Source organism: Octodon degus, unplaced genomic scaffold (assembly GCF_000260255.1).
Source record: "Octodon degus isolate 3935 unplaced genomic scaffold, OctDeg1.0 scaffold00055, whole genome shotgun sequence".
Classification (NCBI taxonomy): Eukaryota; Metazoa; Chordata; class Mammalia; order Rodentia; family Octodontidae; genus Octodon; species Octodon degus.
The window spans coordinates 12,445,408-12,471,693 of NW_004524631.1; the positions used below are offsets into that span (position 1 = coordinate 12,445,408).

The 26,286-nt window shown below is 43.1% G+C and overlaps 2 protein-coding genes across 4 annotated transcripts in view; one reads left to right on the forward strand and one right to left on the reverse strand.

Moving 5' to 3' along the window:
* Nucleotides 1-26,286, reverse strand: part of Syn1 (synapsin I) — a 60,064-nt gene that overhangs the window by 7,397 nt on the left and 26,381 nt on the right. The gene's annotated exons all lie outside the window — the stretch shown is intronic.
* Nucleotides 3,481-7,645, forward strand: Timp1 (TIMP metallopeptidase inhibitor 1). Of its 2 annotated transcripts, none has more exons than XM_012515231.2 (6): nucleotides 3,481-3,585; nucleotides 4,579-4,707; nucleotides 5,858-5,937; nucleotides 6,116-6,242; nucleotides 6,480-6,604; nucleotides 7,371-7,645. In XM_012515231.2, the coding sequence occupies exons 2-6, from the start codon at nucleotides 4,587-4,589 to the stop codon at nucleotides 7,539-7,541; spliced, it is 624 nt and encodes a 207-aa protein (XP_012370685.1). In that variant the 5' UTR covers nucleotides 3,481-3,585; nucleotides 4,579-4,586; the 3' UTR covers nucleotides 7,542-7,645. The 2 variants fall into 2 exon arrangements, with proteins under 2 accessions (XP_012370685.1, XP_023573600.1); XM_023717832.1 differs by having other exon boundaries at nucleotides 3,485-3,585; nucleotides 4,576-4,707.

Sequence of the window (26,286 nt, forward strand, 5' to 3'; positions counted from 1 at the left end):
GACAGACAGACAGACAGACAGACAGACAGACAGACAGACAGACCACTCCAGGATATTCACTGCATGCAGAAGTGAATGGCACACTTAGAACTGCACATGCAACCCACAACTCCTAGAAATCACACACAAAACACTCAGGCACATTCCCAACTCTCAGGAACTGAAATTCACACCAAGGGACACACATACCACTCCTGGTGGCGGAAATGCAACAGAGAGCTACACACACACACACACACACACACACACACACACACACACCCTCTGAGGTTTCTAGTTACTTCTTTACTTCCTCTGCACCTGAGTCTGAATGTCACCCTGGGTCTGTATACGACCATGTCTACCCACTTGTGTGAGTGAGGAGCTTTGGATCCCTGGGAGACCCCCTAGGCTTGAATCTTTTGTTTGCTTGAGATGGGGGTCTCTTTATGTTGTCCAGGCTAGTCTTGAACTCATGGGCTCAAGCAGTCCTTCTGCTTTAGCCTCCTGAGTAGTTGGGAGGATAGGCACTCACCACCCTGCCCAGATCTTAGAGTTGAATTTTTGCTTCTCTTCTTTCTGTAGTCATGTGGGGCCATAGATATGTTTATAGGCCTCAGTTTTTTGGCCTATATAAAGGGCACAATCAGGCCCAGCACTTAGTATATAATTTGGGGATTATCAGGTATCTGCTCTGTGCATGCCAGCTGTTCCTCAGCATCCCACACCTATCTATCTCTCCAGACAGTCACAGACCCATAGACACCCCTCCATAAGACACCTCTACCCTTTTTCAAACCTGGATCCACGTAACTTCTCACATAAAAACAGTTGGCAAAATTCTACGCTGACTCAGGTTTGAGAGTTATAGCTGGCGTCAGAAGCGAGATTAGTGAGAGCCAAAGATAGGACTTTCCCTGTTTTCACTTCTGCCTTTCTCCCACCACTACACTGAGTTACTCAACCCTGTCTAGTTCAGTCTCACTCCCCCACTTTCACAATCACCTTCTCCAAATCTATGCTTCCCTCCTTCCCTTCCTCCCTTTTATTGCTTATTCCAACAGCTGTTTCTTCACTGTCATTCCTGGGCAGGTCATTTCATCCCGCTTTGTCTGTTTATGAGAGTAAGAATAGTACGGATTCACAGGACCGTGAGGAATAGAAGAATGGTGTGCAACAGGGGTACAAGGGATATAAGAATGCCAAGCAACTCATGAATATGAGGAATAAATCAATATTTTAAGAAAAACCTGCTTAGCACAGTATCTCTGGCACACAGTAAATATCAAACCTCCAGACTATTAGGTACTATATTAGATTCCATTCTTATTATTGTTTTTTTTAAATGTATTTAGTACAGTGTCTACAGGGTCTCACTACACAGATAGGCTCATAGTGAGCCTCCTGTTTTCAGCCTTCCAAGCACTGGGATTACAAGTGTGCCACCATGCCCAGTCTCAATTGCCACAGTGCTCCCAGGGAGGTGGGGCCAGCACGGCACACCAGGAATTGAAGGCCAGTCCCTGTGTCTGCCTAAGCAGGCACTTCAATCCACCAAGCTATCTGGCTGGCCCTTATTATTGGTTTAATAGTCCTTCATTAACTTTTTCTTTGGTGCTGGTGGTACTGGGGCTAGAACCCAGGATTTTTCACACTGAGCTACATCCCCAGCTCTCCTACTTTAAATTTTGAGATTAGGAGGGCCAGCCAGATAGCTCAGCAGACTAACTCATCTGTTTAGGCAGAGCACAGCAGCCGGCCAGGTTTGATTCCCAGTGTGCGGTGCAGGCCCCGCCCCTGGGGTATGCTGAGACATGATTGAGACTGGGCATAGCAGTGCATACCTGTAATCCCAGAGTCTGGGAGACTGAAAACAGGAGAATCACTACAAGTCTGAGCTACGTAGTAAGACCCTGTAGACCCTGTACTAAATACATAAAAAGTATTTATTCTGAGATTGGGTCTCATTTAGTTGCTAAATTGCCCAAGATAGGCTCAAATTTGTAATCCTCCTGCCTCAGCCTCCCAGAGTGCTGGTATTATAGGTCTTCCCTACCATGTCCTGCTTCATGAACTAACATTAATGAACAAAGAGATGACCTAGATTATCTCAAGAGATTATGTACATACAAAGACTTTAGCAGACCATAGTGCTAGCTGGTAGTTTTTATTGTGGTGTCACGGTTATTGAGCAAACCTCCCCAAGTTAATCAAGCTCAATTAGCAAGTGGGTAGCGGACAGTGAATAAGATAATTCACACAAAGTCTTCTCCCACAATACACAGTAAGAGCTTAATAAGTAGCTGCTGTCATCACTATCCTTATCATCATTCTTGGTCTGCCCTCTGGGAATTAACCAAGGATGCAAATCAGCCCTCAGAACACTTCAGTGGGACCCTGGGAGATCCTCCCACAATAACAGGAAGTGAGTGGGCACCACTTGCCTCATGCCACCTTCTAACAGGGCTGTGGGACCATTGGTGGGGAAGGGGCAGGGCAGGATGGGGTGGGGATCGGGTTTCTATTGACTCACTACTTCTTTCACCACTGTCTGGTCCACAGTCTGGTCAGCTCCTTTACTTTGCCAGGATAGTGATCTGCCTGGGTTAGAATACCAGGGCCAGTTAACTTAGTTTGTTCAAATCTCAGCCATGCCATGCTCTGTGCCTCATATTTCCTCATTCATAAGATAGGCATACCACTGGTTCCCACCTTAGAGGCTTGCTATGAACTTTTTGATTTTTTTTACATGGGTTTTGCTATGTAGCCCATGGAACTTGAGATGTTCTTTCCCCCTGGGTCTTGAGTGAGGGACTATAGATGTGTGTAGCCTCATCCTTAGCTGTTGTGAGCTTTAAGTAAGATAAATTAAGCTGTGTGCCACTATATATATGCTGTATTTAACTTTTATTTTTCTGGGCTAGGGATGACCCAGGGCCTGACCCTTACTAGGCTAGACTAACAATCTACTACTGAGCTGCACCCTCAGTCCTGCCTGATGTTTTCTGAGAAAAGTTTTTTGACCAAGGCTCCAGGCCACCTGACACCAGTTCCTGTCCTGCCACTTAACTCTGTTGATCTTGGATGAGTCACCTACCCATTCTAGTGCCTCAGTTTCCCCACGTGTGTTCTACCCACATTCACCTGCCTTATTTGTTTCTGTTGGTTCTACTGAATATGCCTCCACCTCTGCAGAGTGTCAGACATAGCGGGGATCGGCATAGAGTAGATGCACAATAAATGTTGAAGAATTGAGCTACTTCGTGCTTAAACCAAGGGAAGTTTGGGGAAGGCGGGTCGTTGGAGAGACTTTGGGGAACTTCAGGTTTTGGACTGCAAGCCTGACAGCTCTTAGAGGCCGCAGGACGTGGAGCTGGGGGAGGGGGCGCGGCGGGTGGCAAGGGCAGAGGCGGGTGGATCTCCTTTGGGCAGCCCTCGGCCCGCCCCTAGGCTTCTGCGCTGGGGTGGGCGGATGAGTAATGCATCCAGGAAGCCTGGAGGCCTGTGATTTCCGCGCCAACCCCGCCCCTCGCGTGGACATTTATCCTCTCCTGCTCCGGCCCTGCCGCCATCGCCGAAGATCCAGCGCCTAGAGAGACACCAGAGGTGAGCGGGAACCTGGGTGTCCCGGCAGGGCTGGGCTGGGCTGGGCTGGAGCCTGTGTGCTCACCGGCAGTCCTGTGTCAGATGCCTGGCCGCTCAGCTTGGCCTGTGGGGACAAGGACTGTGAGCTGGTCAAGGGGGGGGACGAGGGTGCGAGGCGGAATTGAATCCCCAATCCCGACACCCCCAAATCCTTTGAACCGCTGGCATCCATACCTAACTCCCCCAAATACATAATCCTCTAATGCCTGCCAACTTCCCCGAATTCTTTTATTGCTCCCTAACGCCCTAACCTAAACCCCTGTAGTTCTCTTAAGCCCTCAGTCTCCAACTTCCTAAACCTCAGAATTTTCTCGGCTCACTCAAATCCCTCAAGTACTCATCACCTTAACCCTAGTTCTCCCATCCCTTGAATCCCCAAACTTCCCTAGCTCCCTAAACCAACTCCTTTGAATTCCTCAATCTCCTTAAATCCTTCAGCCCCTGTATCTCTTAATATGCACAACTCCTATACTCTCAACCTCTCGCAAACTCTTCCAGTTCTTCCTGCCCTCAATTCCTTACCTTCAACCTCTTCAACCTCCGTGTTTCCCCAAACCCCTTAAATCCTAAAACTTCCCAGCCACCCTATTCACCAATTGCCACATCCCCATAATCCTCTCAACTCCCTTAAACCACCCAGATTCCACACACACACACCCAAACTCCTCCAATTTTTTAAAAGCCCTGCTAGGCATGGTGACACATGCCTGTAAACCCATCACTCAGGAGGCTGAGGCAGGAGGAATGTTTTGAGTTCCAGGCCAGTCTGAAGTGCATAGTGAGACCCTGTCTCAATTTAAAAAAAAAAAAGCCCTAAACGTCTCCGGATTTTCCAACCCCCTTAAAGTCTTCCGACTCCCCAACCCCAAATCTAGTACCTTAATCTCCCCTAGGTTTCCGTGGTCAGCAGATCAGCTAAACTGAGGGCTGCCTGACCTCTTCCTCTCCCAGCAGAACCCACTATGGCCCCCTTTGTGCCCCTGGCCTCTGGCATGCTGTTGCTACTGTCACTGATAGACACCAGCAGGGCCTGCACCTGTGCCCCACCCCATCCACAGACGGCCTTCTGCAACTCTGACTTCGGTGAGTCTGGTCCCTCCCTGCCCATACTTACCCCTGAATATCTCTGCTTTAGCCACACTGGCTTCCTCAGATTTGCATGATTACACTAGGCCCAAGTCCACCTCAGGACTTTGGTGTGGGCTGCCCTTCCCCCCCCAGGTATCCAGATGGGTGGCTGCCTCAAAAGTCATCTTCTTGGGGTGGTCTTCCCTTCCCACCTTGTTTAATTTTTTTTTTTAGCGGAACCAGGGATTGAACTCAGGCCCTTGTGCTTGCTAGGGAAGCACTTATTCCACTGAGCCATCTCCCCAGCCCCCTTGTTTAAAATTTTAATCTCTGCCCCTTGCACCCTTGATCACTGTTAAAGGAGAAAAGTATTCAGTGCTACTTGTTAAGGCACAGTAAGGCAGACTTTATTCAGGTCCACCCTGGTAGGTAAGAGTACCCATGGCAATGAGATTTTCTGTGGGAAAGATTGGGCACAACTTCTAAGGCAGCATGAGTAAGTGAGGAGCTATAGTCACGGAGCCGTGTGGGGGTCAGTGAGTGGAAAATTACTAAAAAGAAACATCAGAAGGAAAAGGGATTCTATTAATCCAAACAACAGGATTCCTGCTGATGACAGGCCTGGGGTCGGGGGATGGAAGGTGAGAAACCCCTTCAGATACTGAGGGGGATCAGATGGGGTGGGAGACTCCCACTACCCTGATTTAGCAGGATTTTTTGCTGACACTGGATTTAACAAGAAAGTACATGGATGGGCCTGGGAAAAGGTTCAGGAGCTTGGCTAGTTTGGTCAAGCAAAGAATTTTTGTCACCCCCTCACTCAGCTCTGTGTTTCTCCATCACACTTCATATCTTCTAAGGTCCCATATACTTGTTTATGTGTAGTCTGTCTCCTCTTGGATAGAATGTAAGCTCCACAGGGAAGGGATTTCTGTGTTTTGCTCATTGTTGTGCCCCTAACAGTGAGAGCAGCACCGAACATACAGTAGGCACCCTGAAGTATTTGTTGAGTGCCAAATGAATGTATGAAAAAGGTTTAAAGCAGTGCTTAGTACGCTGTAGGGCACGCAGGAATCCCAATTTACAGGTGTGTGTTTATTATGATGATTATTTTTATTTGCACACATCCCCCAATTGATGCATTTTTCTCTTTCCTCCTGTATAGTCATAAGGGCCAAATTTATGGGGACCACAGAAGTCAACATGACCACCTTTCACAAGCGTTATGAAATCAAAGTGACCAAGGTATCTCCTTGTCCCCTCCCTAGTGTTCCTTAACGTCTTCCTGCTTCTCAAAATAGAAATTTCTGGACACTGGTGGTGGGAAAAGTCTGTGATGTCAGGATTTTGCGTATAGGACTTAAGGGAAGAACTTGGAGTGGGAGGAGTTTGTCGGTAAAAGACTCATCTCATCCGTCAACAGATGTTCAAAGGGTCCAATCCCTTGGGACATGCCAACAACATCCGGTTCCTCTACACCCCCGCCATGGAGAGCCTCTGCGGGTACTTCCACCCGTCCCAGAACCGCAGCGAGGAGTTTCTCATCGCTGGTGAGGCCCCGCCCCCTCACCCTGGGCCAAGCCAATCTGACCTAAGAGGCTGCCTAGCAACTGGGTGGGGGTGAGAGGCTCGGTAGGGAACCATCCTAGGTGAAATTGGGACCCGCCCAGCCTATTAGAAGTGCACGACCTTGCAAAGAGGATCTGTATGTCCACGACGCCAATCAGGGGCTGCCCAGGCCCTGACCCAGCCAATGAAAAGCTGCCTGTGGTTTTCTGTCCTCCCAGGACAACTGCGAGAGGGGAACTTGCATGTCACCACCTGCAGTTTTGTGGTTCCCTGGCACAGCCTGACCTCTTCTCAGCACAAGGGCTTCACCAAGACTTACTCTGCTGGCTGTGGAGCGTGCACAGTGAGTGCCTGAGCCCTGTCCTCTGCTCGGAGACTCTTCCTAAAAGCGCAGGCTTGTTCTCCCCGAGACTGTTCTTTGGACTTCTTGGACAGCTTCCAGATTCCCAGGGATGTCTGTGATCTGATCCATCTGGCTATTCCCCCAAACCTAAGACTGCACCCTGAGGAATCCTGGTTGTTCACTTGTCCTGTGGCTGGTAACTGGCTTGCTTGTTCCCTGAACCTTCTACCCTGACCCTTTGACTATCCCTTGTGATTATTCTGTAATTCCCTTGTTTTTTCCTGATTCCCTGAAATTAACTTTTGCTTCCTTAGAATATTCTCCAAGTAACCAAAGTGCTTTTCTCCAAACCCACTGACTCCCCAGCACAACTCGTCGATGCTCTGCAGCTCTGGCTGCTCCAGACACCAGGAAGCTTTACCCTGACTGACTTTCTGGCTGCTCCAACACTGTTCCTTGATGGCTTTAGACATCCCCACTGCCTCAGAGCTCTACTGTCTGTTTTCTTCAAAGGGACAATTCCCCAGGACCCCTGACTGACTGACTGACTGATTCCACACGACTACTCCCTTACTGCCATTCCAAGATATTGACTGCTTGCTCTCTTGTTTTTCTCCAAGGGGCTCTTCTTGGGTCCGAGCCCAGGTAGGGAGACACCAGTTCTCCTGAGCAGCTCCATGCGACATGCTGAAGAGAAAATTCTCCATAGGTGAGGGAGGGAGAGGGTGGAGAAATTCTCAGAGATGGTTTCTCCCTTCTCCTCTAGGTGTTTCCCTGTTCATCCATCCCCTGCAAATTGTTGAGCGACACTCACTGCTTGTGGACAGACATGCTCCTGAGTGGTTCTGAAAAGGGCTTCCAGAGCCGCCACCTTGCCTGCCTGCCACGGGAATCAGGGCTGTGCACCTGGCAGTCCCTACGGACCAAGACAGACTGAATGAAGCCTGCCATTCATGGCAACTGAAGCCTTCACGGTGTTCACTCCCTTCCCACTCTCCTGTTTCTCCCAGTTTTAAAATAAAAGAACTGTCATTTAGCAGACACTGTCTCTGTATAGTGCCTGTGAACAGACCCATGTCACTGGCAACCTGGTAGGAGCACCCTGGGCTAATGGGAGGGGCAAGAGGGATATTGGATTTGGGGGCTAGGGCTATAGCTCAGTGGTTGAGCACTTGCCTAGCATGTATGAGGCCCTGGGTTCCGTCTCCAACAAGATGAAAAAAATCATGGTGAATTTTTATGTTTTATATAAAATTTGATGTACTAGTAACAATCTGATCATTGGCGTAGAGCTGGCCTTCATCACTTACGGTCATTTAACCTGTGTTATGAACTCCAAATCACTGAATGCTTTACTTAGTACTTTAACATATTTTACTATAGTAGTTTCTAATTCCTGTTTTCCCAGGGCTCTTCCATTAATAAGTTATCCCACAACTATAAATCTCCCTATTCAGAAATCGGAGTTGACAAACTCATTGATACATACCCCATTAATTAGCAAATGGATTTCTTTGCCTCAGTCCTTGTCCTGATGTCCAGTGAGGATGCCCATCCAACCTGTGTCATTGTTCCCAGCCTTATGTTCTGTACTGTATGTCTAACGTGTGACAGGAGGGGATGCAGAGCCCCCACTGTAACCTTTGGCTGAACTCGAAGGGTAACCTTTGCACCACAGCTATGGCCTGTTGGAGATTCCTTAGGAGGAACTGTTTGAGGCACAAGAGGAGGTAGAATGGGGAGAAGTAGTGATCCTGAAATTCTGAGGTACTGCCCTACTCTCCTCTCTTCCTTTTACTGACCAACCTAACAAAGATTGACCATAGTAAATGCAAGTGGGGCTCAAATTTAGAACTACACACACACTACATCATACACACACACTGGCCTATGCCTCCCTTTATTTAAATGGGTTTCTCTACTTGGGCCTCACCTTCTGGATCATCTTCATAAAACCTGAGCAAGAGATCTTCCGAACAACCCCTTCCTTGCCGTTCTGCTCCCCTGTTGGGTCTAAGCTTTTCTAGCCCTTCCCAGCCATTGGATCCTGCTCTTGATTCTCCAAAGGCCCTAACTCAAGTAACACCATAGGGAACCATGATTTAAGATTGAGATAAACCCTCAGTGGAACACACAAGTGCCTTATTGACTTAAATCTATTTGACAAAGGATCCAGTATGACGACTTTGATCAAGAAAAGGACCCTGCTCCCCAAGTCCCTCCCATCAGACTACACACTGCTAATAAGAACCCAAGCCTCCTCCAGAGTATCCTAGGTTGCCAAGCATGGCTCCCTGAGTCCTCTGTGGTCTTGCCCCAGAGCACTCTACACTCCTAGGAGGTTCCACCAGGCCTAAGTTATGCCCCAGATCAGGATGGGCAGTATTTTAGCAGCCAGTACTTTTTCCCCTGAACAGGGAACACCAAGGGGGCTCAGAGGTAGAGCAACAATGTCTATAGAAACACGTATACCTTGGTTTTTCCTGGCAGGTCAGAACTCTATCCATCAAAAGGGGAAAACGGCAAGCTTTGTGATGGGTACAACTGCAAGGGAAGGGCATGGGTACCTTGTGGTCCTTCAGTAGCCTGCAAGACCTTAGAAGCTCCTGAAAATTCACCAAACTCTTTCATCAGCTCCTTGCACTCTTTGTTTTTTTTTAATCGTGTGTGTGTGTGTGTGAGAGAGAGAGTCTCATTTTTTTAAATTTATTTATTTACTTATTTATTGTGTGTGTGTGTGTGTGTGTGTGTGTGTGTGTGTGTGTGGCCAGCTCAGCCCACCAGGGGGTGGGGCTGGCTGGCATGTGGTGCTGGGGGATCGAACCGCGGTCCCTGTGCTTTGCTCAGCTTCGCTTGTTCTAAGTAGGTGCTCCAGACCACCGAGCCATCCCACCAGCCCTCCTTGCACTCTTTGGTTGCTTACTAACATCAGGGCCCATTCCCTGAGCCCTAACCACTCTACCTCTGGGAAGGAGGTGAAGTAGAAGGTGTCAAGCAAAGGGCAAACCCAGCATAGAGGCCGCCGTTCTGCCCACCAGTCTGTCTTGCATGTGGGGCTCTGCCTTCAGACCTAGTGAACATTAGCAGGTGTGACCAGTCCCTCAGAGCACAGAAAGAGCAGAACAGGACTCAATGCTGCTCTTTCCTGAGACCTGAGCTCATGGTAGGATCTATAGTTCCTGCAGGATGGTATGAGCTCCTGGCAGGATCTATAGTTCTGGGATGATCACATCCCCTACGACTTTCTAGAAAATCCATGCCAGTAAATACTCTCCAGCATTCAATGTGTCTGTGTGTTGGTCTCTAGAACTTTCGTGATGACCAAGAGGAAGCACATGTGTTTGTAGCTACATGAGATGGGTAGCATGCGATCCAGCTCAGTGGGTAAACTGGGCACCCGCCCTTTCCTTGCCTGAGCAATAGTCTTCTCCCTAAAGTGTGGGTATCACAGTCCCTACCCAGAGTTCTTCAGGCCTAGTGTCTGTCAGGATTGGAGAATTATTATGAGGTGTATTTATCCCTTAGAGGGATAAGGCCAAAACACACATGAAAATTGTCTTCTGGATGGCTAACAACCTAAGTTTGCAGACCAAAATTAGAGAAAAAGGAGGGCTGCAAGGAAAGCCAACATTTGGGCCCTAGACTTCCAAGGTCAATTAAGACTCAGGACATATGAGAACTTGTACTGTAACGTCATGTAACTCGGTAGTGTCCCAAATTTTCTGATCAAGGAGATTATGGGGCCAAAGAGGAAAGTGATCGATGATGTAGAGTGTGCCTAAGGAGAGTCACATGGAGAGAAAACATTCTCTCAAGCTTTCACAGAGAGCACACTGGCCAAGCAATGGCCGTGACTCATCCACATGGCTGACACTGACAAAGGTTCTACAATCTGAGGTACAGGATCTCAGGACAAATCCTGAGGGGATTTCACTGACCTTATCAGACCCAAAAGCTACAACTCTTGTTGCACAGGTCCTGCTTTACCTTGGTCTTAACTATCTAGCAGAAAAGTATAAAAACGAAATATAAGAAGTAAAGCCATGGTGTTATGTTGAGCTGTGGGGGACTCAGGTAACAATTTCTGACATTGCCAGTCAAGCGGAAGACCCAATACTATTATGGGCTACTGGACTCTTTTGGAATATTTTGCTGAGTTAACACACCTATAATATTCAAATAATGGAACTTAACCAAAAAAAGGGATACAGATGAATGTCCATTTTGTATCTGTGTATTCAAAGTGGTTAGGATAGATATATAGTTACATTCTCTTAATGAATAGAGTGATTTGTTCTAATGATGTTAGGATATCATGTCTGCATCTTGAACAGCAATTAACCACTAGGAAGAAGGTATGCAATGTGTTAATTATTGAAACTGTCCTACCAATTTGATTTGAAACTGTCTCATTGCTATTTGTTTATCAATAAAATTATGGGGGAAAAAAAGAAAAAAAGAAAATTGGCCTGAGGTTGTGGCTCAGAGGTAGAAAACTTGCCTAGCATGTGTGCATCCCTGGACTCCATCCCCAGTACTGTAAACAACAAAAACCAGGACACTCTTATAACAGTATCTTAATGTGCAATATTACTAAGAATGACTTAATTTCTAGAGAGGCAGTGTAGTATGCTGGTTAAGGACATGAACTCTATAGCCAAGTCATTGTCATTCAAATCCTGCCCCTGCCATGTCCTAGATCTCTGTCCTCAAGAAAAATCATATTGCTTTTCTACTCCTAAGCTCCCACATCTGTAAAATTGGGCTAAATGTATGTCTAACTCATAAGGGTAATGTGTGTATTGAATGAGGTAGTATATGCAATGTGCTTAGAACTGTGCTAGGCATGTAGCACTTATAAGTAGTAGTTACAGTAAATGCAATTAAATGTATAACTAGCAGTGATAATTTTATTAGTAATGAGTAATAAATTGTTTCAAATAATTTTTTGTGAGACAGGGTCTCACTATGTAGTGTAGGCTGGCCTTAAACTCACTATGTAGCCTGGACTGGCCTCAAACTTGAAGTGATCCTCCTGCCTCAGCCTTCCTAGTGCTGGGATTATAGGTAGGTGCTAATGTGCCCAGCTGCAAATAATATTTGGTACTAGCAATGAAAGAAAATGTTAGAAATAATGGAAATTAGTAGCAATGATTTCATGCATTCCAGAACTCTTTGTATAAAATTCATGGTCACGGTAATCATTCCAGAGATGTTAAAAATATGTAATATGCTCACTTGTAATATTATTATGATGATGTTTATACACTGCTTTCCAGTATGCAAATCCCTCCACAGACAAATACCAACATTTTAGAAAACTTCTAAAGAAATCTATTTCCCCACCACATGATAAAAATCCCCATATGCAGTCTTCATTGCGGATAAATCTCTACTTTGATAAATCTCTAATGTTTCCAAGACTACAGATGACAAATCCCTAAGCCCTTGGTAAATCTTTCCTTGGATTAGTTCCATCTCTTCACTGAGACTAATCCCTTTTCACAAATACCCCACGAAGAGACATCTTGTTCATAAATATTCCAGTGCTATCTCTCCAGTAATAACCCCCACTGACAAATCTTCCCATTCACAAATATCCAGCACTCTATTGCCTACTAATGGATCCCAGCCACAAGTATCTCTCATCCCATCTATCAACCTAGTAGTCTCCTCCCAGCTGACAAATCTAGTCATGAGTATCCTTTTGTGACATCATTCTTAGGACAACCTCTATTGGCAAATCATCCCATTCACAAATTTTGACCCACTGGTACATTTCCCCAGTATGTACCAAGAACAGTAAAACTCTCCATTCAAACTTATTCATTAAAAAATGCTCCCACTGATAAGTCCCCTTGTAAAATCTTTCCATTCAGAAATACCCACCATTGATATTTGTCTTATTAATAATCTTGCTTAAAAATCTTCCTATTCTTAAGAACCCAGCTATCCATATATTTGCTATTGACTGATCCCCTTACTGATAGATTTCTCTATCCTTAGATATATCCAGTTAGAAAATAACCCTGCTAAAACAGATCCCAAAATACTACCCAATATGGTGAAATATTTCTGCCTACTACCCGGTGACAGATGGAGAGGTCAATTTATGTAAGGCCAGATCTTCCATTTATTAATAGTGACTGATACCAACATCTCAGAACCCATGTCTGAATGCTTTCTCTCACAGTAGCACTGGTGAGCTACACTGTAGAACCCCAATCTGAGAAGAGGATTAGGACACAAGTTCTTTGTGGGTGTGGAAGATTTTTTGAAAATGATTTGTTGAAAGTCTGTGTAAGAAGTTGTTAGAAGCCAGGTGTGGTGAAGCACACCTGTAATCCCAGCACTTAGGAGGCTGAGGCAGAAGGATTGCTGCAAGTTTGAGTCCAGCATAGACTACAAAATGAATTCAAGGCCAGCCTGAACTATATCGTGAGACTGTCTCAGGGAAAAAAAAAGTTGTTAGAGCCCTAGACACTCACTTTCCAGCTACAGTTCCCTGCTGTAGTAGAAGGCTGCAGGTAGATCTCCCAAAAGTAGAGGGGGTTGCTTCATATGGGCAGGAAGGCCTAAGCCACACCTCCATTTAGGGAGCTATTTATCTATCACTGACCTTGGGCAACTTGCCGAGCCTTTGTGGAGTGCTATAGCTCTGACTGATGGAGGTGGGTCCCCAAACTCAAGAGTTCTTTCCTCCTACCACATCAAGGGGGCCTCCCTCTGGATACAGGAACATAATATTTATTATTAGTTAGATGTTCTCAAATCCTTTCATGACTGGGAATGAATTGGGCCAGAGAGAGGTCCTCAACTGGGCCTCAACTTTCCCCTCACTCGTCCCTCAGGCCTCTACCATGAGCCCTGCCTTCTTGTTGCTTCTGACTCTGTCCAAGAACACTATTGGGCAGGTCTTTGGGATCTGCCAACCACATCTCCATGCTGCTTACTGTAATTCACACATGGAAGTTTCTAGGAGGACCTCAGAACGAGTGGAGGAAAACTTTGAAGCTTAAACCCCCAAGGCTCCCCTGACAATATTTCTCCCACTCTTGGTCATTGTGGCTTAATCTCTGCAGCTCATGCTCTCTGTTCACACCTTGCAGTGTTATGACTTCAGAATTACCAGGGGAGCTGTAGTGCTACTCATTGGTAGGGCGTTTGCCTGCCACGTGAAAGGACAGCCTTGCCTGCATTTTGTCTCCAGTACCTCCCTCAACACACAATCAACAGGGTACATGGCCCACCTCTGCCCCACACCTGAATATATGCTCTTAACCTTGTTCTGGCTGAAGGAATGGACTGGGTCTCTGAGACCAGAAGCTACTGATGAGCTGAGCTGGTGGCACAGACCTGTAATGACAGCTCCTTGGGAGGCCGAGGTAGGAGGATTACAAGTTAGAGGCCAGCCTGGTAAACTTAGCAAGACCTTGTTTCAAAAAATAATAAATAAATAAATAAATAAATATGGACATAGCTTGGTGGCAGAATGCTTGCTTAGAGTGCACAAGACCCTAGGTTCCATTCCTAGTACTGAAAAAAAAAAAAGTAGATCTTCCATAAGCTCCAGTCAGTGGTTGGGGGAGAGTAATGAGGACTGAGGGGAAAAGGAAGAGGCAGTAAGAAGCAGCAAAGGAAGCAGAGAGTGGAAAGCATAGGGGCCAGTTGGAGCACCCAGGGGACATCTGCGTCTACAGGAATACCTGAGGGCCCTACTTAAAAGCCTGGCTCATTCTTTCCTGTTGTTGTTTGGGAAGCTCTTTTTCTGCTTCACTGCACTTCTTTTTTCCAGTTTACTTAACTTTATTGGTCCACTTTTGGTATACATAATTATCATATTCATTATCAGACACTTTTATCTGCATGTGAAGTATCTCAGTTGTTTTTCCCATTCCCATCCCCTTCTTTCAAAACCCCTCCCATCAACTTCTAGCTGTGCCGCAGTTCTGCCCATGCGTTGCCTCTTGATCTCATGATGTGTGTGTGCTGGTAGTGAAAAGTCAATGAGCTCTAAGTTCAGGATATGTCTTTTTTTCTGAATTTTTATATCTCAAGGTTATTTATATCTGGCCCTTCAGAGGAAACTCTGCACTCCACTGACATCTCTTCCTTGTTCTTTCCTTTCATTCCTGTTTTACACTTGCCCTGTATTTCACAGAATCCCCATATCCCTGATCCTGTAGTTTCTAATCTCAAAGCATATTTTCTCTCTTCATTCCACAAGGAACAAGAAACTTGGGCCCAGAGAAGGGACTGGAGCCAGAGAGACCTTTGGATTGGATATCACCTGTCACACTGTGAGCCCCCCATAACTATCTGCACTGTAAATCATTTGATTTGAGATGGCAACAGAGGGGATTTTGCTCTTTCCACAGAAGCCCCTGCCCCCAATCATCTGCACGACAAATTTACATAAGCTCAGGGTGTTGAGATGAAGAGAAGTTACAGTGTGCTTCACAAGGTCTTTCTATGTTTCCACACCAGTGGTGACTAGGCACGACTGAGCTGAGCCCAGAGATTTTTAGTAGGCAGCAACTTGATACACATAGCTGGGGTGTCAGGGGCCAGTATGTGACTCCCACCACATGACAGAGCCCAGGCAACCTTCCCACTAAAGCTTTAGTATGCAGAATGTGGCCACAGTGCTCCTACAAATCCAAGCCTAGGTTTGCACTTTCATGCTTCATAGTGTGCTGGGGACAAATGGGGCAATGGGGTGGCAAGCTGGCCTATGAAGAGCTTCCTACAGCTTTCACCTCATTTCCTATTAACTCTGTCTTCCTCCCAGATTCATAAGTCCTGCTCTCTCTGTACCTGACAGAAACAACCTCTAGACAGCTATAGAACAGCCAAGAGGTATGAGCACCACACTAGGTAGCAGGATTTAGTGAGAAAATATTCTTTAGGCAGTGTGGCATGCTATAGACATGGAGAAAGTAACCAGTAGAATAGAACAAAGATTAGAATTTTCCCCACACAGGAATGACATTTTTGGTCATAAAAATGGTATAACAGATCAATGTTGAAAAAAGAGTTAACTATAAGGAAAAAAAAAGAACTGGATACCTACCTACCTGCTATTGGAGACATGGGTTGAGTGTGACCCCCCAAAGATTCATGTGCTGGAAAGGCTTGGGCTCCAGTGGTGGAAACTTTAAGAGGTAGTGTCCAGTGGAAGTGATTAGATCACTGAGGATGTAGCCATGGGAAGAAATTAACTTAGTTCTCACAGGACCCTGATTTGTTCTCTTGAGAGTGGGTTGTTATAAAAAGACTAGGCCTGGTCCCTGAGTCTCCCTGGCTTCCTGTCTTGCCATGTGATCTCTCCCTCATGTGTGCAGTTCCAAAACAGACTAAGACACTTCATACTGTGAATGAAAAGCAATTTCAGATGAAGAAAGAATTTAAATCGCAAATATAAAGCTTCACTAAAATGTCTCTTTGCCTTAGTAACAAGAGATGCCATTTTTATCATATAGTAAATTTTCATATGTGCATGGATGTATATCCAGACTTTTAAGTTTTCTTCCTTTACTTTGTTAGCCTGTCTGTTACATGTCAACATAATATATTTTAAATTATAGAAGCTTCATAATGTGTTTGAGAGCAGAGACATTAGACTCCTTGTAGGGTGGTAGGGCTAGCCCTCACCTCATAGCTGATCCTTTTCAGGGTTTTCCTGGTTATTTTTATGTATTTGCCTATATAATTTTTTTTTTCGGAACCAGGGATTGAACGTAGGCCCTTGTGCTTGCCAGGGAAATGCTTATTTTATTGAGCCATCTCCCCCAAAATTTCAGGTATATTTTGGGGAATGATATTAAATTTCTAAATGGAATAAGGATCTCAGGTTGAGAACTAATATTTCTATGATATTAATTCATTCTGGCCAAGAATGAGGAATGTCTTTCCATTTGTTTGTCTACCTTTGTGTCTTTCAAAGTGTGTTAAACTTTTCCTCATTTAAGTTTCCACATCCCTTTTTGATTTTATGCTGGAGTATTTCATCTTTCTTTTTTATTGCAAAAATATTACTGCAAATAACGTTCACTCTTTCATTATATCTTCTATCTGGTTGTGTGTATGAAAACTGATTATTGAATGTTTATTTTATTTTATGGATCAGGAATTGAACTCAGGACCTTATGTTTACCAGGCAGGCATTGTGCCGCTGTTATATCCCTGGCCCCTATATGTTAATTTTATAACCTGCTATGTTGCTAAATTCTTTTGTTGTCTGAATCAGCTTTATTATTTGAACTTTATGGAATTTATGGGCTTACTATCATATAATCCCTAAATAAAGCCATTTTATGCCATCGTTACCATCTTTACACCTATAATTTCTTCATCTTAATGGCCTTAGTTCAATACCTCTAGGACTACATAGGAAGACTCTGTCTGAAAAATTCCCTAAAACAACAGATTTTCATTTTTGTAGTGCAGGCTGGCCTTGAACTTACTTATGTAGCCCAGGCTGGCCTTGAACTCACAGTGATCTTCCCGCCTTAGTCTCCAGAGTATTTGGGATTACAGGGTCTCTTTCTTTCTTTTGCGCTGTCTCAGCCTGCCCTGAGGGCTGGGCTGGCATGGCATGTGGTACCAGGGATCTAACCATGGTCCCCTGTGCCCACCTAACCTTGCCTAAGCAGGTGCTTTACACCACTGAACTATCTAGCCAGCCCCACGTGGTTTTCCATTTAAATTTTATGTAAGAGTTTTGCATTGATATTCTTGGGTGAAAGTGATCTATGTTCTTCTCTTTGTGCTATCAAAGTTGTAATTGTTTAGAAAAATACCGTGCAACTTTCTTTTCTTCTTTTTATTCTATAGAATAATTTACATGGCATTCACATTAACTTGTATCCAACCAGTTACTACACTGACCATGCTGAAAGTTAAAGTTTGATAAAATTTTCCTGTGAAATCACTTGGGGCTGATGCCTTTTTCTACAAGGATAGTTCCTTAACAATTTCTTTTCTCTCCAGTACTTGGGAGCAAACCCAGCACCTCAAATATACTAGGCAAGTGTTCTATTTATTTTACCAATGTTTCTATTAAGTTCTAATAGAGTTAGTTTTTCTATACTGCATTTTCTTAAGAAACAATCTACCTTTCCTACATTTTCAATTTTATCGGTGTATGCTGTTTATAGTTTGACTTTTGGCGTCTTATATTTAAAACATAAAGTCATATCAGCATTTATAGGAAAAACTGAAATTTTATAAAATATAACATGAATAAAATGACCATATTGAATTAGAAATAAAATGAATTAAACCAAGTAAATTTTGAATCTAGTATTTGACTGCACACCTTCTATCTAAAGACATAAAAAGAGCAAACAGGTTTCCAGGTTTAGTTTTATAGATTTGTTTTGCATAGTGATATGGTATTTGCAATTCTAAAAATATTTTCTGTATTGTAGAATTGAGAAAATGAGTATGTTGATAATGTAGACTAATGTTCCCACCTTTAGCAAAGAAAAATATAAGCATAGAATGAAGAAGATTAGAATGAATCCTATTATGCATTCAATTTAGAATCGGAGGTACCAGTATGAAAAAAATATATAATCTTAGTTCTTTTCAATGAGTGGACTTGGGAGGTCATTCTGGCAACAATGAGTACATCAAGTTCTCAGATGTTGACTTTGAGATACCATTATCTTAGGGCTAGGGCTGGGAAAGAACAAGATATACCTGGAGTAAGGTCAGTAGAAATGCCAAATAAAAGTCTTTGAAAATCCTCGCCTTCATAAAAGCCCAAAGTAGCAAAAATTGTCAGAATGAACAGATTCTATACCCTGGAAATTGGTCAAAGGTTTACAATTTGGAAAGCATTTATTCAAGAAAAATGGCTGACTCTCAGCAAGAATAATAGGCTTTACGGCATTTGACCAATTCCTGTTTCTATACCTATCTCCACACCTTTTCTTTTTTCTTGTATTTTAGGCAAGGATCTACAGGGTGTTCAGGGTCTTACTACTAGATCTGACTCACAGTGATCTGCCTGTTTACAGCCTCCCAAGAGCTGGGATTACAGGCGCGCACCACCATGCCCAGTCTCAATTGCCATCTCAGTGCACCCTGGGGGCAGGGCCAGCACGGCAGGCCCCTGCGCCTGCTTGCAGGTGCTTTAATCTGCTAAGCTATTTGGCTGGCCTGCTCCACACCTTTTCAAGAGTTTTAAAAACTAAAAGCGCATGGGAGGGGAACGGGAAAAAAGAAGCAAGATATATATTATGTATAGATACAAACTCACTATGATGAAAGTTATCATTATGTATATAAAAATGTACCAGTAAAATATTTTTTTTTGCATTTAGTACAGGGGATACAGGGTCTCACTACACAGATCGGACTTGTAGTGATCCTCCTGTTTTCAGCCCCCAAAACGCTGCAATTACAGGCATGCACCACCACGCCCACTCTCAATCACCATCTCAGTGTGCCATGGGGACAAGCCCAAGACTGGCACTGCATGCTGGGGATCGAATCCAGGCTGCTGCACTCTGCTTAAGCAAGCACTTTAGTCCACTGAGCTATCAGGCTGGCCCAAAATAACAATAATAAAAAAAGACTGGGGGCTGGGGAGATGGCTCAGTAGAATAAGCGCTTGCCTGGCAAGCACAAGGGCCTCAGTTCAATCCTTGCTTCCAAAAAAAAAAAAAAAAAAAAGACTAACGGCCTTGCAATCCTGATGAGAACCAGGAGCCAAGTGTTAAATAAATATTACAAGAGGTGATTATTTTTGACTAAGACCCAGGAGACCAGATTAGAAAAGTCAAAATGGAGTCACTTATAGTAAAGTTTCCTATCACCAGCTGAAAGTAAGGCACTATCTGACCTTCCAAGAAATCAGGGGAGATAACCACGTTTCCACAACAGGCTAGTTTCAGTTGGCATGATGAAGTTCCCTCTGATTTTAATGTATCCAGAAAACATAACCCAAAGAAACTGATGATAACCAGTTGAGCTTTTTGTTTCTGTTCTCTTCAGTCCTTCACAAAACATTTTGCTCAGGTTCATCAGAACACTTATGCAAATATACGGAGTGAAGTGCTGCCTAATTCTAAAATTATAAATAAAGCAAATTAAGATCTTTAAACTAACTGGTTGTAATTTTGTCTTTTGACACTAGCTAGCACTGGCTGAGATGGAATGAGGGTGGACTTCCTCCAAAGCCCCAGGCCAAGGGAATGCTCTGACCTTGAAGCTCTGTACAAACAGAAAGTGAAGGCTGGCATAAAACTATAAAGTGTTTGCCTGAGTGTTAAAAGTATGCCTCAAGATATACACACAGCCCATCAGCAAAAGCCAACGCTGCAGGCATGTAAAGAGATATCTGTTCCTGAATAGGCAGGACCATTACAGTCAAAATGGCCATACTTCCAAGACTGATGCATAGATTTAATGCAATCCCAATCAAAATGCCAATAGCCTTCTTCACAGAACTAGAGAAAATATCTAACATTCACATGGAACCAGAAGAGACCTGGAATAGCAAAAGCAATTCTGGGCAATGCAAAGCAGGGAGCATCGCCATCTGACTTCAAGCTCCTCTGTTGATACTAAAAACTATAGGGATAGAAGCAACACTATTTTCATACAGATAACATAAGGGGTGAAGTGGGAGACCATTTCAGTCCACCAATCCAGGGATAGTCCTTCTTCCATTGTGCTGAGTAACCTTTTCTCCCCCACTTGAACCTCATTAAAGATTCATAAATATGGACAGCATCTCACACATAAACTTAATCAAGGTGAACTCTGGGACTCATATGCTTGCTATGGTGCCCCTGAGATGACCCAGTACCAGTGAGAGGCACCAGGTTGGGTTGCACACCCTTTTTCTTTCTTACAGACATTAATATGAATGTTTTTATTGGGAAGAAATGGCCATTTCCACAATATTTTTGTTCCCATTAATTTATTTCCTTTAGTACATATTTCTTACTATGTGCTACACCAAATCTTAGGACTTTGTAAATATTACTTCATTAATCTCTATAGCAGCTTCTTTTTTTAAATGTACTTGGTTATTGCAGGGTCTTACTATGCAGTTCGGACTCATGGTGATACTCCTGCTTTCAGCCTCCTAGTGCTGGGATTATACGCATGCGCCACCATGCCTGGACTCTGGCCAGCATAGCCTGCCCTGGGTGGGGGGGGGCGAGGCTGGTGTGGCATGTGGTACCAGGGCTCGAACTGTGGTCCTTGCACTTGTCTATGCTTGCCTAAGCAGGCGCTTTAGTCTGCTGAGCTATCTCGCCAGTCCCATACAGCAGCTTCTTAAAGTAAGTGTTCCTTTTATATGTACTTTATAGATGAGGATACTGTGTAAGGTTAAAATAGCTTCTTCAATGCTCACACATTTAACACTGGAACTTAGATTCAGATGCTTTCCCCTATCATAACAACATAGTCCCCTCTTCATCTAAATCATTTTATTTTTTAGAGAATAAAAAAAACTTTTAAAAAAGAAACAATAGAGAATCTTTAAAAAAACAAAATAATAGGAATTTTACAAAGATTGTTATATTGCATATTGCTGTCTTCAAAGTAGTCATTCAGATTAGCAGATATAAGCATGCAAAATTGGTCAAAAAATTAATCATTAATTGTTCCTTTTAACAAACCAATACAAATCAGTAGTACAATTATCCTAGTTATCTTGTGTGTGTGTGTGTATTCATTTCTATATCTCTTTCTTTCTTTCTTTCTTTCTTTCTTTCTTTCTTTCTTTCTTTCTTTCTTTTATCCTTTCCCTTATCCAAGTTGTTCTTTCCCTTTGAACAGATTCTTTCCTTTTCACAGTATCCATCGTACCTTTTAGATTTTTATTTACTTTTTCAGGTTCTTACACTAGGGAGACAATATGATGTTTACAGATTTATTTCACTTAAGAGTGGGGTCTCTAGTTGTATCCATTTACCTACAGTAGCTTTGAGTTTATCTTTTTTATAGCTGAGTAATACTCCGTTGTATAAAAAGACCACATCTTTTTTATCCATTCCTTATGCATATGCATGTAATCTTAAGGGGGTAGACACTCCTGTGTGTTATAGCCCTCCTGAGATGACTCAGCACCTGTCAATCATTTCTCTTTTTTATTTTTGTATGTATTTAGTACATGGTCAATAAGATCTCACTACACAGACCAGACTCGTAGTGATCTTCCTGTTTTCAGCCTCCCAAGCACTAGGATTACAGGTGCATGCCACCCTGTCCAGTCTCATTCTCCATCTCAGCATGACTCGGGTGTGGGTTTGACATGACAAGCCAGGGGATCAAACCCCCATTACTGTGCCTGTCTAAGCAGGTGCTTTAATCTCCTGAGCTATCTGGCTGGGCCCATGTCAATCATTTCTATCAGTCATATCCAGAGACGCAATGAGTGGTACCCAGGCTGAGGTACACATCATTTAAAATTCAAAAGCCTGATTTATCTGTGCACAGTGTTTTTTTTTAAATCTCCATTACCCTGATACCACTTTCCTGTTCTTGCTTGCCCTGAGCACATCCTCCTGTCACCTTCAATAAATGTAGTTGCTTTTTCTTTTCCCACTGAATGGCATCCTTGCAGCTCTTTGCTTTCAGTACACAAGAGCCCGAAAACTAGCTGTACAATCCTGACACATATGGTATCAATATTGGCACGAAAACAAATATATAGATCAGTGGAACTAAATAGAGAATGCAGAGACAATCTCAGTAACATTTGATTTTTGCCAAAGAGACTGAAAATTTACACTGGAGGAAAGATAGCATCTTCAACAAATGGTGCTGAGAAAACTGACTATCCGCATGAAGAAGTCTGAATCTAGACCCATATATCTCAGTATATGTGTGGTGGATTACCAACTGGTGGTCAACATGTTACACCCAGCTGAATTGAAGTAGCGTGGTGCCAGGTGTGGGAGGCCCACCTGAGGATTGATGCCAGCAGCACAAGCAAAAGAACTAGAGAAGCTGTAGGGAGGCTGTTAGGGAAGCTGTTTTGGAGAAGCTGTTGGATCTGTTGGGAAGCGGTTGGAAGCTGCTGGTTCTCTTGGGCTATTGTGCTGAAGGACCTTGTCATACTTGCTTTCCTCATGAACTTGGCTGTTCTTATCCAAGGAGGACCTCAGGACCTCATTGTTGCTAAGAATGTCTAAGGTTCATTTTGGGTGAACTCTGGTCTTCATCTTGAGCACCACTTCCTGGTTCCAGACAAGAAGATGGTGCACTGCTTCAGCCTCCTGGAGAAGATTGTCATATTGGTTTTCCTGATAAGAACTGAGTTTTCCTCATCACTGGAGGAGCGCAAGACCCTGTTGTCACTGAGGATGGCTATAGGACTTTTGGGGGAGCTCTGGTTCTTATGTTGAGCGTTGCTTCCTGGCTGCAGTTCAGATACCTTAGCCTGTTAGCACAGATCCTTCATCCCACTGGCACAGACTTTCTACCTTCCACCACTGACCTTGGTTGGGCCTTTCCAGCACAGATCTGTGAAGTGGGCCTGCATAAGACATTGTCATGGGCTCAAGGCCTCCAGTTGGCCTTGTGAGAGGCATTGTTATGGGCTCTAGGTTTTTAGCTGGACTAATGCAGGTCATTGCTATGACATCCAGCCCTTCGGCTGTATTCTTTGTGTGGACAGATTTCCTGTACTCTTTGTATATGATTCTTTAGGTGATTATAAAATGTGTCCTGTATTGATTGTATTGTTTCCTTCACAAAACCCCAAGCCACGACAACATACTATACTAAAATTAAAATAGATCAGAGATCTAAATGTTAACACAGAAGCAGAATTGGCCAGAAGATAAAACAAGTAAAACTCTTTTTTTTTTGTTGTTTGGGTCAGGGTCTTGCTATGTAGTTCATGTTGACCCTAAATTCACTGTGTATCCCAGGCTAGCTTCGAACTTTCATTGATCCTCCTGTCTCAGCCTCCTAAGTGCTATACCTGGTGGTGACCTCCCCAAACAAAAACCCAATAAAAATTGGTAAATGCAGGGGCCAGGGAGATGGCTCAGTAGGATAAGCACTTCCCCTGCAAGCGCAAGGGTCTGAGTTCAATCCCCAGTTCCATCAAAAAAAAAATCGGTAAATGAAATCAACACACACTTCTAAGAAGAAAACAAATGGCCAATAAATACATGAAAAAATATTCAACACCATTGCTTCCAAAAATATTCCACATCTCATTAAGGGTGGGCCATTCTTTCCCACCAAGACTAAGACTATTAAGACTAAAGGCAATATTGATACTATCAATTATCATCCAAGACTAGTAATGTCATCCATATGTCCTTGATACTATTGGAAATATTGTTATTTTTTTATTAATTTTAATGAGAAAGAAATAGCAATGAGACAGTTTCAAAACAGGTTAGTAGAACAGTTACAACAATTAATACATTGTATATTGTTGTCATTGTAGTAGAAATATTAGCGAAGTAGTAGTAGTTATAATCTTATTGGTTGATTATAGTTTTGACCCAAATTATACCCAGTTTGTTCTATAAAGCTTTCTCAAAAGAGTGAGAAAGTGAGAAAATAAAATCAACACACACTTCTAAGTGACAAAATGTGTTAACAAGTGAGAAAATGAGTTAACAACTCACTTGGGACACCTGTCTTTCAGGAGCAATTCCTATTCCCCAATAAATTTTCCTACCCTTGTTCCTTAGAATTCATCTTCAATTTTAGGGAACATGAACTTGGTGTATCCAACATCTAGCAGGCTTGGAATTGTATTTTTCCCCCTATATCACAACTATTTTTTTTAAATCCTCAAAAAAGCAAAAATAAGAAATTCTTTTGACCTAGCTATATTCCTTCTAGGTATCTTCCTGAAAAAGCTAAAAATTTCATACTACCTTACGCACACAAACTTGTTTTTGTTTTTGTTTTGAGACAGTCTTACTACGTAGTTTATGCTGGCCTTAAACTCAATACATAGTCCATGCTGGCTTTGAACTCTTGGTGATTCTGCCTCCTTGAGTGCTGGGATTACAGGCGTGCACCACGACATCTGGCCAATAATACAGTAGCACAGTTCACAACAGCTAAATCTTGGAAGCATCTTATGTGTCCATCAACACACAAATGGGTAAAGAAAATGCATTTATACACAATGGAGTACTGCTCAGCCACAAGGAAGGATCAACTTGAGACATTTGTAAGAAAATGGATGAGCACTGAGATCATGATGTTAAGTGAAATAAATCAGACACACAAGCTTAAATATTACATGGTTGTTCTTACATGAAAAACCCAAAATATAAATAAAGTGCAAAATAAAAGATAATAGGAAAAAAAGGGATAAAAGACATGAGGGACTAGGGATAGATGGCAGGAAAAAATGCAACTGTGATAGGAGAGGAAGGGTATTAAAAAAGAATTAAGATGTATTATGTAAATATGCCAACTCCTCACAATGAATGTAATCATTATGTACTGCAAATATGTACTAACAGAAATTGAATAGTAAACAAAAATAAATATCTGTTCAACTGTAAGCTGACCACTAAGCTAACACACTTTGGTTGGACATCAGCAGCAACACATAACAAAGAATAAAGACTTTCAAGCATTATTTCAGGAATGACACTAAAAAAATAACAAAAACAACCTTGGGGAAGTAGTAAAATCTGATTTTCAGAGTTACTATCCTATATTACTAAAATGTCCAATTTTCAATAAAAAATTATGAAACACCCCCGAAATCAAGAAAGTAATGAGTAAAATACATGAAAATAATTAGTCAAGGACATGGTAGCACATGTGTATAATTCCAACTACTTGGGAAGTTAAGGCAGGAAAATTGCAAGTTTGAGAGTAGTGTAAGTAAATTAGGGAGACCCCAACTCAAATTTAAAAACAAATAATAAAAAAGGCTGGGGCTGTAACTCCATAGTAGAGCACCCCGTGGTCCAATCTTCAGTACCATCACACACACACACACACACACACACACACACACACACACACAATCAGTCAAAACACACTTGCTCAGGAAGTTCAGATTTATACTTATAGGCAAAGAATAAAAATCAGTGATTTTAGCATTTTGAAGGAACTAAGGAAGAGTATTCTGATGTAGAAAGTATCAATAAAGAGATGGAATTTATCTTAAAAACAGAAATTTTAGAAATGAAAAGTCCATACCTGAAGTGCAGTGAATTTACTGTCATAGTAAAGAGCAACTGAGGGCCAGCCAGATAGCTCAGCGGACTAAAGTGCCTGCTTAGGCAAAGCACAGGAGCCAGGGTTCAATCCCCGGCCTGCCATGCTGGCCCCGTCCCTGGGACTTGAGATGGTGATTGAGACTGGGCATGGTGGCACATGCCTGTAATCCCAGCACTTGGGAGGCTGAAAACAGGAGGATCACTATGAGTCCAATCTACTAGCGAGATCCTGTAGACCCTGTACTAAAAATACACTAAAAAAGAGTAACTGAATTTGAAGAAAGGTCAGTTGAGTTTAACCAATCTGAGGAACAACAACAACCAAGCAAAATGAATTGAGTTTTGGAGGTCTATTAAATACTATCAAGCATAGCAATACATACATAGCAAGAGTACCAAAAGGAAAAAAAGTAGGGAAAAAAAAGATTCAGGAAAGAGATTTTGAAGGAATGATGACTGAAAAACCTCTAAATATCGGTGAAAAACAAGAATCAGAGA